Source organism: Lutra lutra, chromosome 5, assembly GCF_902655055.1.
Source record: "Lutra lutra chromosome 5, mLutLut1.2, whole genome shotgun sequence".
Taxonomy (NCBI): domain Eukaryota; kingdom Metazoa; phylum Chordata; class Mammalia; order Carnivora; family Mustelidae; genus Lutra; species Lutra lutra.
In genome coordinates, this window is record NC_062282.1 from 108,007,353 (window position 1) to 108,020,463 (window position 13,111).

The 13,111-nt window shown below is 37.6% G+C and overlaps 1 protein-coding gene across 5 annotated transcripts in view; it reads right to left on the reverse strand.

The window, feature by feature from the left end:
- Positions 1–978: 978 nt before the first annotated feature.
- The window catches only part of SSBP2 (single stranded DNA binding protein 2), a 312,411-nt gene continuing 300,278 nt past the window's right edge, over positions 979–13,111 (reverse strand). For all 5 annotated transcript variants that reach the window (XM_047730989.1, XM_047730990.1, XM_047730987.1 and 2 more), the window contains 2 exons: positions 9,076–9,174; positions 979–1,594 (listed from right to left, as the gene is read on the reverse strand). In XM_047730989.1, coding sequence (XP_047586945.1) covers positions 1,565–1,594; positions 9,076–9,174 — 129 coding nt within the window. In that variant the 3' untranslated portion in view covers positions 979–1,564. The remainder of the gene's footprint in view (positions 1,595–9,075; positions 9,175–13,111) is intronic.

Here is a 13,111-nt window from a genome sequence, read left to right on the forward strand (position 1 = left end):
TTGAGATACAGCTGATGTTTACCAGTGGTTATTTGTATCACAGTTTTAACAGAAAGGATCACCAACTTATCTTTTGGAGTGCAAAATCAAAGTCTTCACTTTTCCTATGATGATTTCGGTGTTTGTACGTAAGATTAAACACAAAACCCCCAAAAGTTCTGGCAAATGCCATAGAACAATGTGCTTTCGTAAGGGAAGCATTTTTTTTCTTTAATTTTTAACATTTACACATTCTTTTCTGAACAGTTACACAACATAGATTGAGCCTGCTGAAGTCAATGGCCAGATGAATATTAGTTACTATAAATGATTTTCCTCTAAATAAAAGTCCTAGATCCTGGGAACAGAGCAGGTGCTAGCTGCCAGTGAGAGGTATGCACAGATGGGACCGTTACCAGTCAGTTCTGCTGCTAGTAAGCAAGCTACAAGGATAGAAAAGCAGCACGTCAGAGCCCCTCGGGTACAGTAAAAACTTCTTTTCCCCTTCTGCCAAAAGTCTCAGTCCTTTGAATGTATCTTCTTTGGAGTGTCTATGTGGAAATGTTCACAAGAAGTCTGAGTAAAAATCAGATACCATTTTCCATTAACATGTTATTAAAAATTTAGCTCTACTATCCCCAGTGAGAAGTGACGAATTCAAGTAAATGGTTTTGTTATCACTTCTGGGCTTTATCATGTGAAAGAGAAAATATGTTTCTAAAAATAGGATGACCTCTGTCATTTTATTGCTATGGTGTAAGCAGCTGGGGCTAATTAATGATTTTCTGTATCATCAAAGACACGTCACGAATTTCATCGCAAGCAGTTATTGCAGAAATATACTGTGTTAGGCCTTAGTTGAAGTATTTTTCCTAAATAAAAAGTACAAAAATACTTCTCACTAAAGGTAACTGAGAAGTTGTTTGATTTGACATAGCATGAGGACACACCCTTTTTTTTTTTTTTGGAGACAGTACACTTTGTGATTCACAGGAGAACTTGGATCAGACGCAGTTTAATGAAAGCTCTCAAATAAGCAATTTTATTCCTATCCATGACTGCAGACATTTACAAAACCATAACATCTGAGTTCACCTTAAAAAATAACTTATATAAAGCAGTGATATACACAGCACAAAATAGTTCAGGGAGGGGCAGGAGCAACTTTTAATAATTAAAATGTAAACGTGAAAAAAAGGATGGAATAAAAGTCCCTACTTATTTCTACTTAAGATGTCATGTAATAATATTTTACAATGTCCTGTGGGCCAATGTATGTATGTGCATATGTCCATATAACATACACATATGCAATACATTCTTTTTCCCACACATATACATACACAGATAATTATTTGCAGTTCAGTTTAGGGCAATTCTAATATGCCGCTCTGTACAGTTGTTTGAATCACGTTTGGACCCGCTTTCTTCAAAAAATAGGGGAGAGAGCAGGAAATAAAAAGGTTGGTTTGGTGTGACTGAGATTCCTTTGTTTAACTGTACACTGTGATGAATAATTTTCTTCCGTAGTAGTTCTGTGAAGGGCTGACTCACTGTGGTTTTCATGAGGAGACTTGGTAATGGATCACACACTCATTGTCATGCTAGGGGAGTACTAGAAAGAAAAAAGAATCCATATTTTAACAACAATTCTTTTACAGGCCGCTAATGTTCTTCTTGGTAAACAGTAGTAACTATGAATTTTAATGTCTTAAAATCTTTTATGCTCAAGCTTTTAACCTCATATAACATAAAAATAAGAAGCTATTAAAAAAGTAAATTTATATGGAATTGACTAAGTCCTAAAATTCTAAATATTTCTGCTGGAAAGCAACCAGTCTCCTCCTTTCCCTGAACTTAGGTGGTTGATAATGGCCCAGTCCCTCAGTCTTTTCTTTCTAGCTACATTCATGTTTTGTGGGCATTTGTAACATTTTGGGTAAATCCAATCCACAATAAAATAAGTATGAGGGACAGTCTCATGACCTACCAACTACGTAAACTTGGAAGGTTACCTAACCTCTCCGTGTTTTAGTTTCCTCACCTGTAAAATGGGTTTAAAGGGATCTGGGGGAGATTAAATATAAAATTCTTAAAACTACGTATTTCTTGAATATATAGAAAGTGTTCAGCAAGTGTTTAATTAATAGTGTAAGGGAAATAAAACAAAATAAAAAACAACTCCCAGCTGGCCCCCAGAAGTTCTCATAAAGCATTTAGAGTGCTTAAGAAACTGATTTATACTTTAGGATACACATGTCTTCCTCTAATCTGTGGCTCCAATTTCAACCCACAATATTTTTAGGGTGGGAGCAGGGGGCTCTGTTGTTACACATTACTTGTCAGTTTGATCAGGCTTACAGCTGGTAAAAGGTGAGGCTTTCAGAAATTTGGAAAAGAGGTCTCAAAAATTATTTAGAGAGGAACAAAGAGCCATTATTGTGATAATTATGGCAATCTAGGCATATTCCCGAGGAATAGACTGTGACAGAAAAGTTCTAGAGCAACACTGTCCAAAAGGACTTTCTTCAACCATGAACGGGTTCTATAATCTGTGCCGTTCAATGTGGAAGCCACTAGGCACATGTGGCCCCTGACACATGAAATGGGCTAGTGTGACTGAGGAACTGTAATCTTAATGTTATTTATTTAAATTTAAATATCCCCATGTAGCTGGTGGACACCATTTTGGACAGCACAGTTCTAGACTGCCTGAGATGTGGGGAGGATCACAAATGGTAATGGTCTCCAGATGAAGAGAGTTTCGAGATGAAAATGTCAATGTAAACCCTTAAATATTTTAAATATTTTGTTAAATATATTTGGTGAGGACCTGGTAAGGACCAGGGCAAAGGGATTCCTATAAGCACATTAGTAACAAGGGTGGCTGGGTGGTTCAGGTGGTTGACTGTGGGACTAGTGCTTTCAGCTCCAGTTGTGATCTCATGGGTCATGGGCCCATCCCCAGTTGTTGGGCTCCTTCCTCAGTGGGGAGTCTGCTTGTCTCTTTCCCTCTGCCCCTCCCCCCACTCTCTCTCTAAAATAAATAAATCTTTTAAAAAAATGTTAATAACCACCATGCCTCATGGAAAGAGGCAGGTGAAGTCAAGAGGATTGGTCTCGGACAGCAGAGCCTTCAACAGGAAAAGTGATGATCCTGGGAAGTGGAGTGTGAACTTTAAAAAGAGAGCAGACAGAACAGAATGAAGTGAGTTCTAGATGAGCTGAGTAACTACAGGACCCAGAAAAGAGCTATAAGGTGTGTACTGAGGATTTCATAGGGAAAGGAGGATGTCCTGAGGAAAAGCACAGGGTGACAACGGCTCAGCTGACAGAAGTCTGGACAGAAAGTCGTTAGGGGTCAATCTAGGGCTCAAACCCAACCCCCACATTGATCCTGAGTAAAGGTGAATGAGGAGGCCTAAATAATGGGCCAGTAGACCCTTGGGGGATGATTATTCATCCTTTAAATATAGATCAAATCATAGAAAATCTATTTGTTAATCAGTTAATAGCCTCAAATTTCCTTTCAGTATAAGAAAGCTAAATTATATATGCTACTGACTCTAATGTTGGATTACAGCGAGTAGGGTGATAAAAAGGGGCGACTTCCAGAGAAGAGAAGGGGATTTGGTTTGACAGAAGAACCTCTGCCTTTACCTTTGAGAGTGGCAGCAAGAAAGCAGAGCCGAGCAAAGCAAAACCTAAAACCCAAAGCAATCAGACAAAAACTGATGAAATGAGCCCACCCCCGCCCCCGCCCCTGTGCTTTGAGGAGGACATCCCCTCATTTCATCAGATGAGACCATGCAGATCTCCCACTGTAGATAGCAACAACAAGCATCAGTGAGCTATCTACAGCCTTTGACAAAACAGAATTATATTTTGATATTTGATCTTTAGGGGTAAGAATAAACAAGAAAATACATGGATACCAAGGTTTTATTAAAAGTAGAAAAAATTAAAGAGTATGGCAAAATGGCCACAGAAAAGTTTAATCTAGGCTTTCTATAGCTACTGGTACAATAAGAATGGTGATCCAATCAGTGTTGCTCAATAGAGCTTTCTGTGATGATGGATATGTTCTATTCTGTGCTGTCCAATATAATAGTCATTAGCCACACACGGCTACCAGACTCTTAAAATGTAGCTAGTATAAGTTAGGAACCGAAAATTTAGCTGTATTTAATTTTAATTAGTTTTAAATTTAAATAGCATCTCTAGAACATCAATCATTGTTTTAAGAAAAAGATTTTGTGGGTCTATAGTGCCAGGTATCTAAAAAAAGTAAAAGATACTGATGCATTTCAGAAAGGACTTCAAAGGAAGTTTCTGAAAGAAAATTTTCAGGATAAGTCAGAATTAACTCTAGTGACCATCTCATTTAATACACATCCTGAATAACTGAGACCTTAAAAAGTAAGATCCAACTCTTAATCTCACAAAACAAACTGAGGGTGGCCAGGGGGAGGGGGGTAGGGAGAGGGTGGTGGGGTTATGGACACTGGGGAGCGTATGTGCTATGGTGAGTGCTGTGAAGTGTGTAAACCTGGCGATTCACAGACCTGTACCCCTGGGGCTAATAATACATTATATGTTAATAAAAAATTAAAAAAAAAAAAGTAAGGGCCAGATTCATTCAGAAAGGATAGAAGCATCTGCTCCAAGCAATGCAGCTCAGAAAAGTTAGCAAACATCTAACATAGTTTAATTTGTGAATAGTACAAGTAACTGTAACGTGATGCTCTAAGTGGATCAGGTACAATATGTGTGTAGTGTGCGGGCATCTATATGTGTGTGATGTACGTGTGTAATGTGCGGGCATCTATATGGGTGTGATATACGTGTGTAATGTGCGGGCATCTATATGGGCAACGTGCCACTTGCACCGCTCAGGTTGTAAACTCCTCATCTGTGGCTGCCCTTTACTGAAATGGCTTCATCTACGTAAAATAAGGGAAAACTCACAGAATGTACAAGCAAAAAGGAATTCCGTTATTGATTATTGTTCTTCAACATATAGGAGAAGTGTCCTACAGTTTTCCTAAAGTAAAGGAAGAGTAGGTGTTAAATGGCGTCTCCTATTCAGAGACCTTTCCACAGGCGCTGGCCTGAGACCACACGGCAATGTCGCCATCGTATTGCTGCGTCCATTCAGGATGGTGTATTGTGATGTTTGTGTTCAATGCTGTGATAGGCGGCTGCCCCATTTCCAAACTATTCTGTGAGTCTGGGTTTCCTTAATCAGATGATGTAATGGCTCTTACAAAGTCATTAACTCTCTGGGTTAGCAAAAACAAACAAACAAACAAACAAAACAAACCCTAAAGGTATAATTTCAAACATGTACTAATTTATTCTGCCTTTTTATGTAAAATAGATTTTGAAACGGCATGCTTTGGTATAAACTAGAGAATCTGTGATTTTCTCCTTATTGTACACAGCTCACGTACCATGGAACCCACCACAGAGATCCATTAGGTCTTTGCACAATGTGCATAAGCTCTTATTTCTATGCTTCAAGAACACTTCAGATCTCACTGTATTTCTATTGCTAAGCATCTCTCTATATTTTCTTTTATCTTTTTTATTTATTTGAGAGAGAGAATGAGCTAAAGAGAGAGCATGAGAGGAGAGAGGTCAGCAGGAGAAGCACACTTCCTGCCAAGCAGAGAGTCCAATGTGGGACTCAATCCCGGGACTCCCGGATCATGACCTGAGCTTAACGCAGTCGCTTAACCACCTGAGCCACCCAGGCGCCCTATATTTTATTTTCTTAACGAGAGATATATAAAGAATAGTGCAGTTACCCTGAACTAAACTAAAGTGAAATAAATTTAGTGTTTATGTGACTGTGTAAAAGAAAATTTGGGTATACATTTCTTTATAACAGAAAATGACAAAAGGGAGTAAGGTAATAGAAGATGACCTACCACCTTGTTTAGAATTCCTATTAGATATCATGATTTTTAATACCACTTTTACTCAGTTGATTATAGTTCAATGCCATGGAGAAAATATTCTGCTAGATTAATTCAATAAATAGGACTAACTGCTTTCTTTACAGCAGAAACAACGAAAAACTACTTTCCGAAAGAAGCTTTTTTGTATTCTTGATTTTCAAAAACAAACATCTTACTGAATTTGAACACTAGGGGGCATGTTTGTTTCTTGAAATAAAGGTCTTGTTTACGATTCCCAAAAAAAGGCTGAGTAGTGTAACATTTGATTCACATTTTTCTGTTGTGTCGCATGTTGGCACTGCAAGGTTTCTGACTTTGGGTTGGGTATTTTGTTTCTATAAATATTAATTAAATGAACTAGCATGTGTGAAGTGACTAGGATAGTGGCTGGCACATAAAAAGCATTCAGGAGATGTTCTCTCCCTTCTCAGGCCTCCTTCTGTGGTTTAACTTCAAGATTTGACCAACAAACCCTCAAAGGATAGACTACTCAGAAGTAGGTGCTTTTCAGAGTTATAGCCATTTAAAAAACCACTAGAATTTACATGTTCACTCATCCAAAAATGTTTTCTTTTTAAATTCGTTAAGAAGTTCTATTTCTCCTCGGTTACAGGAAACCTCACTCGTGGATACCTAGCCTATTTACTTCTTTAAAGCCCTACATTTGTCAGCAGGGAATGTGCTTAGTCTTCCTTTCTCATCTTTTGAAAAGGTCTCAACAAAATGTGTGGTGATGTGATGCCGGAAGCCATAGATGACAATGACATCATTCATAACCGAGTGGAGCCCTCACCGGGCAGACAAAAGAGTGGAGCAGCCAGTGTGGACCTGCTTCCAAGGCTGCACTGTCTCTGGGTGGTGGGTGAGTTCCTCAGTCGCCATCCAATTATTTTTCTTCTGGGGACTTTTAGGGTGGGGACAGGACGAAGGGAGGGGAGTGGCAGGGAGGGAGCTTTTGTTTTCTGCTAACTCTGTACAGAGTCTGGCATTTTATCTTCTTCTTGGCTTCTGGGATAGTGAGGCTGGGCCAGGAGTCAGGGATGGGAGGGGCCCTGCTCCAGCTGCTCTCTCTCCTCAGCACACGTTCACAAAAGCATCTGCGGTTTTGCACGTGCCGAGTCCAGTTAAGCTTAAAGGGTGAGGCTTGTGTTTATCCCGTGGAAAGAAGTGTTTCAGGTCCTGTTATATCTGATTCTTTGATCCCCACAAAAAGCTATCAGATGCCCGTTCGAAAGAGGCAGCCCTCCGCTGACAGATAAACAAGGCAGCAGTCCTCAGTGACAAATCTGGGAAAGAAGGAATGGGGAGGAGGAGAGGTCCTCTTGTCCCTGTCCCTAAAGCTAAAGTCATGTGGGACCTTTTTAAAAAAGTCTTCTTCTCCAATCTAAGATTAATAATTTCCTCTTACTTCTTTTTTTTTTAAAGCCCGGTTTATATCTATTATAGCATCTGCTAATCTGACATATGGTTTAAATAGTTTTGTAACCCATTCTTCCCATCACATTGCATTTTGTTGGGGTTAGGGATATGTTATATTTATCTCAGAATACTTTGTCCTTAACCAAGCACACTGCATATAAGAGGCTCAAGAAATGTTGAGCTGAACTGAATTATTATATACCCCACTGAACAATACCATTTTATTGTTGAAAGAATTCACAGAAAAGGAAATAAATGTTTCTAATTAGATAGAGTGAACATTAACTGATTAAAATGAACTAATTTGTCCATAGTCTTGAAACAGACTAAATTATCTAAAGAAGAATTCCTATAATCCTAAGCATCATGACAAACTACCTATTTCATCATGACCGATGGGCTAATCTTTTGATTTTTTAATACGAATTTTTACATATACATTCTTTGTCTTCACTAATAAATCATATATATATATATCCTGCAAATAAAACAAAGATCAGTATAACTTTATTTCCAGTTTTAACAGAAGTAATGTTTAAAAACAGGGCAAGTCTTAGCCCACACAGGCGTGTTAGGCTGATGCTTGTTAGAAGTGAAAGAAACCACAGAACACTTAGTCTGAGGCTCGAAGCAGCCTTTTCATGCACAAGCAGATATGTTATTAGCCGCTGCTTCACATTCTTAGGGTATCATCTCTGGTAAAGGCTGAGTTAGGGCAAAATGAAGGAAGTTTTCTACTCTGATTTTAACGATAGCAATCCATATGTGGGGGCACTGATCCAATGAAGATGAAATTGGTTTGGATTCTGAAATCCTTTACGCTGTATCCAGACTCAGTAGTTCTTAGCAGAGCACGTGCACGAGCATCACTAACGAAGCTTTTTCATTTGCAGGTATGACCGGTCCTACTCCTAGAAATTCTGATTCACGAGGTCTAGAGGAGTTCTGGGCAATTATATCTTAAAAAATTCCGTGGATGTTCCTAATGTGAGATATCAGGTTAAAAAAATCACTGTAGCATGTAATAACTCCTTGAAAAAGACACCAGATTGTCTTTTTCATCTCTCCAGTGCGTCGCCTGTCGCTTTGGCCTGCAGTAAGTGCTCAGTAATTGTTCAATAAGCAAATGAATTTTACTGCTTCTCGTTTTGCTCCTGTCTACTTCTGTGGAGATTATGGAATGATGATGCCTTTGCTTAACACTGTAATCATACTCAAAAACTGACTCTGGTATCCAGCTCGGGTTAAAAGTAAACAACAGGTTAATAGACCACCAATACTGGCCTTCGGCCCAGTGAGGCCGAAGTGTGAAGTAAAGACATCTTATAGAGAAGATTCAGAGTCTTAAGGTTAGTACTGAGAACAGACCTGGTTTCGCCACGAGTCAAGACATTTTAGTAACGTGAAAACTTGTAAAAACTATCAAATATGCAACCTGTTTCCAGCATGTTCCTTTATAGGGAATGTTCTCTATAAGAAAATTAGTATTATACTTTTTGTTTTTGTAACTATGTATATAGGACAGGAGCAAAAAAGAAAAAGTTAATTAAAACAATTTTTTCCAAAGAAATTCCACTTAGTTTTCTAAATTTTAAAAGATCAACCTATTAAGCTCTAGGTAAACAGTCATAATAGTGGCTTTATGAATATATTCCAATAGAAAAGCTTCAGAAATAAATTTTGGATATAATAATGTAGTCAAAGGAATACTTACACTCTCACTCTGAAAAGGATTTAAGAAATTTCCCCCCATTTCGCCATCATCCCTTGGAGTGCCCGGTTGATTACTCAGGCTCATATTATTGGGAGAATTCTGTAAACAAGATTTAGAAAACAAGGCATTGTTAAAGATTTTAATTTCCCTCTTGCATTATACTGTTTCAAAAATGGAATCTACAGCAGCATCTCTAAGGACAAAGCAGACTTATAATTCTAATCTCAGACTTCTACTGTGTATTCTAGTTCATTCTTTACACCTTGACAAGTACTAATACTTTCCCAAATAGAAATTAAAAAACAAACAAGAAACCCAAAATACCCAAGCACAACTGTTTTCTTAGTCTTAGAATCAATATTTATTCAATTTCCCACCCTCAGCTTACAGAGTTCTAGTACTGCATAGAGTTTAAAAAACATTCCCAGCAGGGGCGTGATGAAGAGAGCCTACCCACTGATCAGGCATGATGGGACAATGACCTGCCTCAGTAGTTTTACTAATCAAACTTCAAAAGGTCACTGTTCCAAAACATTTCCCCTTAATACGACATGTGGTTTGCATAATAATACTCTTTCAACTTTTTTTTTTTATATGAACCATAGGAAAAAAGGAAGATGGTTCACAACTATAGTGAGGAACAAGAGAACTACCTTAGGACTTGAGAATTCAATATGCACTTGTAGAGGAAGAGAAGGCTCAAAGCAAATTGCTTTAGAATCTTTTCCTTTCATTAGTTTAAGAGTAGATTTACTTGGAAACTTTAAGATAAAATGGCTGATATTAGCAACCTAATGAAACCCTAAGTTAGCCGCAGATTGCTTCATATTCTACTTAAATTTGCTAGTCTTGTTATTACGGTGCGATTTTAGCTATGGGAAGTCATCTGCTACTCCCCAGCAACAGGAAATACAGAATGGCATTGCCATACAAAGCATGTTCACACAATATTCTGACTGAGGGACTCTTTCCATGTCTAATTTACTGACTTATAAAAATAAACCTCAAGGTTAAAAATTTTTATTTGTTATTTTAAATGGAAGAAAGATTGTAGGTTTCTTTCTGAGCCATTTCTATTTCATATTCTTTTTGAGTAAGTTCTAGATTTTTAAAAGAAAATTGCTCTGAAGATTCTGACTTAACTAAAACAAAGTTATGTCATAAAAATTAAAATTTCATGAATGAGTTATTCCCAGAAGAATATGTGCTGTTTTAGAATATGGTAAAACTGTAAAGCAGAGACAGGTAGATGAACTGGTGTAAATACAGCTTATATCTTGTCCTGCTGTGCACCCCACAGGGAAGATCTGAGAACAAGGATCCTCTGAAGTCCATAGGAGCTCCTTTTGCCAATGAACCCCAAGGGCTGGGGAACCACAGTTAATAGCATAAAGAGGATTCTTTTTTTGGATAAATTTTTCTCTCAAAATGTTAGTTTCCCAAACATACAGAAAAGCAACTGTACTTTCAAATGAACATGGATAACTTTGTTTCCTTAAAAAAAAAAATTAAGTAACATTTAACTAAGTATTATTTTATAGCTCCTTAATGATTAAAGTTATTAATTAGATAATCAACTGTACTTTGGAAACAGGAATGCTAATGCTGATTTAGTTCAAAAAGAAAACCAAATTTATAAAAATGTGGTAATATTTAGCCAAAATCTCTTTGGTGAAGGATTTGTCGTTTTATACATAATGAAGAAATTGGTAATTTCAGAATAAAAAATAATCTAACATATATACGGGGGTATTTAAGGATACACTTGGAAGCTTTCTCATTTCTGTATAACAAACACACTTCCTGTGGCACCTGAGGTGCCCCAAGATGAGCAGTGCATCTCTGATGGATTTGGGGTGCTCACTGTCTCTGCTTGCATGGTTCCATGAATCATCTCTTAATTTACAATTTTGGAAGTGTAGCTAGCTTCAAATCTAATTTCTGACTCAAAATGTGGATTTCAAAATATTCAAAATTTGAAAGTAACACTGCATTAGTATTTAAATACTTCTAAAACAGCTCTTTTATTATTTCTGTTTTCCATGCAATCTGTTCATGGCATGGTCGCTCAGCAGTATAGACTTTTTTGGGGTGGGAGGAAGATATATAAGTACATGAAAGGAGAGTAAAGGACACATTTAGCATACAAAACAGCTAGTATCAGGTCTCTGAAATTTATTATTTTTTTTGAAATTTATTCTTATCCAGTTCCGTGGGCGTATCTGAAAATCTTCAAATGATAGGGCAAATTTGTTTTGTTTTGTTTTTTTAACCTAAAGTTATCTCTGCAAAATGTGAAAGCAGAAGTTTCTCAATGGGGAGTCTTAGGGAAATTGTGCCGTCCATGATTAAGGAGTGACCTGATGAGGATACAGGCCAAAGGCATACTTAATACTGGTGTCTAAGGAACAGCTAAGATAGTGGTTCCAAACACCAGTCCAGAACAGGTTATGAGTGTGGGTGGCAATGAACCGTGCGTATGTTACATTTCGCTATAGCTGTGTTTGTGTGCAGAGTTTCTAGTAGATTTCATCATCAAGGCAAGAACAAAGGACTTACATCAGGTCTACATAAAAAGGTTTAGATCAGTCAAAAAGGTGCTCTGATAGCTTAAGCACATAATTAGGGAGTAGAGAGTACAAAAGAATCCAAGTAAAGATCACTTTTAGCTACATTAGGCATTTTAGTTACATTTCTTACTTCAGTTAATGTGTACTGTATTTCCTACCTATACTTTAAGAATTTAGCTTATGAAAGTACTGCTATATTCCACCAATCCCAGCTTCAAGGGATTTTATTATGTTCTCATTTACCCTTTCTTCTAGCTGGAATGTTTTTCCCTTAACATGACAACACACCTGAATGTTACATACAAGCATATCCATGTGTGCATACGCATGTGCCTGTGTGCGCATACACACACACACCACACACACACACACACACACACACACACACACACACACACACACACACGTGGTTTCCTCTGGCAACACGTTCAATTCTCTTAGAACCTCTGTTCTCTGATTTTATCTTGCAAGCATTCTTCCATATCATCTTTTCTTTTTTAATTTACATATCATCTTTTAATTAATTAAATTATTGTTCCTTCTTCCACCCACCCTCAGAAATTATTCCAAACTTTTTCAAACTGCTATTAAACAAGTGCTCATTTACAGAAATTTTGACTGTGCCCATAACTGGAATAAAATAATACTGACACTATCTGAAGCCCCCATGAGGTGGATTTTGAATTGATTTCTCAGAGACTGCCAATAACAAGTTTTACAGAGGGTTATTTTGACTCTGCCAGCCCCCCAAAAGAACGAAATTTCAGTCATGGTTCTCTCAGGGGATACAGTGAGCTAGAACCCAGGTCACACCGGGAAGATGACGGGAGCACAGTTGTCTATTAGCTGCCCTGTGATGGGTGTGGGTGGGATCTTTAACTGGAACTAAAGTTCTTGAGTCAGAAAGTTTCAGACTGAAAAGACTTCTTTGATAATTTATTAAGTGTGGTATGATCAGATCTGGCCTTCTCTGATACAGTTTTTTTCCAAATTCAAAAATATAAATGTTAAATGTATTCATGTGAACTGCAAAACTTATTTAGATGACCTCCTTCTAAGAAAATAAACCATATGCTCTTCTCCACCCCCAACTCTAAAACAACTCCAAGGGAAAATATTTTTGCTCCATCGATTAAATGGGGGGGCTTCTCAGCTGCAAAAGGGATGAAAAGAATTTCACATTTGGGCTTCTAAATTACAGATGAATTCTGCATTTTTGAGAAACATACATAGGATTTTACTAGATAATCCTCAATTGAGCAAGAAATAATTTTAGAACTCTTCATTTGGAGTTTTGTGCTCCTTTTACCATTGAAACAAGTGCTATCACAATGCAGGTGACAGTGTGAGTTCCCAGCCTTGCCCACAAAACATAGTCTGATCACGAAGAGGAAAATACTTAGCATCTGTATAATGTTTCAGAGCTCCTAGCATATGTTCATACTTGACTCTCAACAATTTTGTGA